Below are 4,211 nucleotides of genomic sequence, written 5' to 3' on the forward strand. Positions count from 1 at the left end.
AGAGAGAGAGAGAGAGAGAAGAGAGAGAGAGAGAGAGATGGGTTTCCATGACCAGCCTCTTTTGTTCATGTCCTATTGGCTATCAATGATCACATGTCCTTGCTTAGCTACAAGGAAAGCTGAGAAATAAGGGAAATGTCCCTTTTTTGGAACTCCCCCCACCCCCCAACGCAAGGCCTTGCTGGGTGGTGGTGGTGGCGCACTCCTTTAATCCCAGCACTTGGGAGGCAGAGGCAGGCAGATTTCTGAATTTGAGGCCAGCCTAGTCTACAAAGTGAGTTCCAGGACAGCCAGGGATACACAGAGAAACACTGTATCAAAAAAACAACCATCCAACCAACCAACCAACCAACCAACCAACCAAATAAATGAGATCTTATTCTTTACCCCAATATCTTAGTGTTCTGTTGCTGTGAAGAGACACCATGACCAAGGCAACTTTAATAAAGGAAAACATTTAACTGAGGCTTATCTACAGTTTCAGAGGTTTAATCCATTGTCAAGATGGTGTTCAAGCAGACATGGTGCTGGAGAAGTTGCTGAGGGTTCTACATCCAGATCAGCATGCAGCAGGAAGGGAGGGTGACACTGGGCCTATCTTGGGCTTCTGAAATCTCAAAGCCCACACCTAGTGGCACACCTCCTCCAACAAGGCCATGCCTCTCAATGCTTTTCAAATAGTGGGACTTCCTAATAACTAATATTCAGATACATGAGCCTTGTTCAAATCACCACACCCAGGCTGGTATGAAGCCCAGTGAATAGTTGGCCACAGATCCTCAGTAAATTGCCATTCTGCTATAAAATTTCAAGTGCTGAGAACACCAAGAGTCATCACGGGTTGGTTTTGTTTGTGTTTGGAGGTGAGTCATTTCTTTCTCTCTCTCTTTTTTTTTCTTCTTCGAGACAGGGTTTCTCTATATAGCTCTGGCTGTCCTGGAACTCACTCTGTAGACCAGGCTGTCCTCAAACTCAGAAATCCGCATGCCTCTGCCTCCCAAGTGCTGGGATTAAAGGCATGCGGCCACCACTGCCTGGCTTCTTTCTTTCTTTCTTTTAAAATTTTATTTAGTATGGGGGTCAGAGGACAGCTTTTGGGTGCCAGAGTCAGGCCTGGGGGCAAGCCCATTCACTCATTAAGCCATTTTGCCAGTCCTTGGGGTATTTTCTTTTTTTTTTAACAGGGTCTTATTATGTACCCCTGGCGGCCTTGGGGTTCTCTCTGTAGACCAGGCTGACTTTGAATTGACAGAGGCCTGCCTGCCTCCCCCTCTGCCTCCCAAATGCTGGGAGTAGCCTGCTGTGACTTCTGTAAAAGCTTAATGGGAGTCCCTGTCTTGTACAGACATGAGATGGGGAAGTGTTTGGGAATGGTCTAGCTCAGGGTTTGCTATGTTGCTGGGGCCCTTCTTGTCCACTGCTGGATAGAGAATATCAGTGACAAAATTGGGAGATGGCCCAGTCAGTAAAGAACTTGCCATATAAGCATGAGATCCTGAGTTCATATCCCATCCCAGCACCCACAGGAAAAGCTGAGATGTCAGGCCAGAGAGATGGCTCAGAAGTTAAGAACACTGGCTACTCTTCTAGAGGACCTGGGTTCATTCCTAGTACCAACATGAGAGCTCACAACAGTTTGTAAGTCCCGTCCTCTTCCGGTCTCCTCAGGCACCAGACACGCACATGGTGAACAGATAGGCACTCAGGTAGAACACTGATATAATAATAACAATAATAACAACAACAACAATAATAAATTATATAACAAATTAAAAATATAATTCATATAAATGTATAACAAATACTTACATATTATATATAATTATTATAACTATTGTTATTATTATTTTTGAAGCTGGGCCGTGGTGGAGCACATCTGTAATTCCAGCACTGGGAAGGTAGATGCAGTAGGATCCCTGCAGCCAGCCTAGCGGAGCAGTGAGCCCCAGGGACAGTGAGGAACTCAGTCTGGTGGGACTGGTGAGGCAGCTCAGTGGGTAAAGGAAGGTGTGTGCCACCATGCCTACAGCTTGAGTTCAGTGTCCAAGAGCCACATGCTAGAAGGTGAGAACTACCTCCTCTGACCTCCCCACATACATCGTAGCCCACACGGGCTCTCCACTGGGCACACCCTCACAAATAAATGGAGGGGAAAATGAAGTACCCGGGATAGAGCCTTGGCTAGGAGGATCACTCTGGGGAGCAGTGTATATGATTGGGAGCTCTAGCCCCCCGGGCCCAGTCTATAGGTAAGAGTCTCTCAAGTCCCTCTCTCAGGGTCTAGCCTTTGGGTTAAATGATGTTCTCCCCTGGTATTTGTCATTACTATGATGCCCAGGCTGGCCTTAAGCTCTCTGTCCTGCCGCAGCTTTCCAAGTTCTTGGGTGACAGGCCTGCATCCCCTGCCTGGCTCCTCAGTTTATAAAGTGAACAATGTCGACCTGCCTTCTAGTCCCCATCATCTCCTGAAGCTGCAGGTCACAGAAGGAGCTCCCTTAATTTCCTGTCTAGTGGGAGGCTATAGCCAGGGTTTCCTCTCTGTGCAGCCAGAGTTCTCACAAGTTCTCACACTCCATCCCCATAGTCCTCCAGACAGAACCTACTGCCGCTGAGGAAGCTGAAGCTCGGAGAGGTGAAGGACTTGTTCTAGGCCACACAGTGCAGAAGTGGTGGGGTTGGGAGTGACCCAGGTGGTCCACAAATCAGTCCGTCATTGGTCACAGAGATAAGTGAGGAAACAGACTCTCTGCGGGGAGGGAGTTACAGTGGGTCTAAGGCAAAGCTGGGAGCAAAGCCCAGGTCCTGGACCATCTTTTTTTTTTTTCAAGAGAGTCTGGAGAACCTGTTGGTACACACCATTAATCCCAGCACTGGGGTGGCAGATGCAAGTAGATCTCTATGAGTTCAAAGCCACCCTAGTCTACCTAGTGAGTTCCAGGGCAGCCAGAGCCACAGAGTAAAACCATGTTTCAAAAAGAGAGACAGAGGCCAGGCCGGGCTGTGGTGGCGCACGCCTTTAATCCCAGCACTTGGGAGGCAGAGGCAGGTGAATTTCTGAGTTCGAGGCCAGCCTGGTCTACCGAGTGAGTTCCAGGACAGCCAGGGCTATACAGAGAAACCCTGCCTTGCAAAACCAAAAAAAAAAAAAGAGAGAGAGAGAGAGAGAGACAGAGACAGACAGAAGTAGAGGGGTGGGGGTGGGGAACCTAGAGATAGTGAGAACACTCTTGGTGCAGGGAACCCTGACTGTGTGATTGTAGACCAGGCTCCAAGTCAGAGTGGCCATGGAGACCTGGGCTGCCACCATCTCACCTTTGCCCTCCCTGCAGTGTTCCCTAAGAAGGTTGTCACCCTGACGGAAGAGCGGAAAGCTCAGCAGCTCCAGCGCCTCCTGGACATGAAGAGCAACCCCATACAGGGCCTGGCTGCCCACTGGGATTATGAAAAGAAAGAGTGGAAAAAGTGACCAACCTCACACGTCTGCTGCCAGCCCCTGCAAACCGCTTCGGCAGCCCGGGAGACTCTCCTCTCCTCCCCTCCCCTCACTCCTCCTCCTGTCCTGTCTCCACTCCCTTCTGCTCCAATAAAAGCAGCCTGCTTTGTTCTGCCTGCAAAGTCCTCTTTGGACTATATCTGTTATCTAAATTTAACCATTGAGATGGGGGGGGGGGGCAGGAACAAGTCATGAAGGGTTTCCTGGAGAAGCGGGTTGGGGCTGGGATTAGGCAGGATGTGGGGAAAGGCAGGATGGAGAAGGTATTCAAGGGAGGCAGTAGCAAAGGCAAAACCACTTTTATTCAGTCCATTAATACATCTTTACTGAGCACCCATGCAGGCCTAGTAGTAAGATTCCAGGCTCTGGGGATGCTGCAGTATAGATGAGCAAGGCCTTGGCTTCACAGAGGAGACCTTTCTCCTGTGGAGGCCGATACAGTGAATAATAAATAATGGAGAGAAATATTGTGTTGTGGGAGATAAGTGCCACAAAGCAGGCTAAGAGGAGTCTGGGAAGCAAGTGAAGAGTCTCTTAAGGGAAGTGGTTCTTCTGAAGAGGGCAGAGTGGAATCAGGGAACAAGCCTTGAATGGAGGGTGGAGGGTATGTAGCTTGTGGAACCTCTCTTACTTGTGTGTGAGACCCGGAGTTTCATCTCTGGTATTGCACACACACACACACACACACACACACACACACACACACACGCAGAAGCCT

At 49.2% G+C, this 4,211-nt stretch overlaps 1 protein-coding gene across 2 annotated transcripts in view; it reads left to right on the forward strand.

Moving 5' to 3' along the window:
- The window catches only part of LOC116092456, an 11,229-nt gene extending 7,614 nt beyond the window's left edge, over nucleotides 1-3,615 (forward strand). For both annotated transcript variants that reach the window (XM_031373713.1, XM_031373714.1), the window contains exon 5: nucleotides 3,330-3,615. In XM_031373713.1, the coding sequence (XP_031229573.1) occupies nucleotides 3,330-3,466 (137 nt within the window). In that variant the 3' untranslated portion in view covers nucleotides 3,467-3,615. The remainder of the gene's footprint in view (nucleotides 1-3,329) is intronic.
- The last annotated feature ends 596 nt before the right edge of the window (nucleotides 3,616-4,211 follow it).

The sequence above is a fragment of the Mastomys coucha genome, unplaced genomic scaffold, assembly GCF_008632895.1.
Source record: "Mastomys coucha isolate ucsf_1 unplaced genomic scaffold, UCSF_Mcou_1 pScaffold15, whole genome shotgun sequence".
Taxonomy (NCBI): Eukaryota; Metazoa; Chordata; class Mammalia; order Rodentia; family Muridae; genus Mastomys; species Mastomys coucha.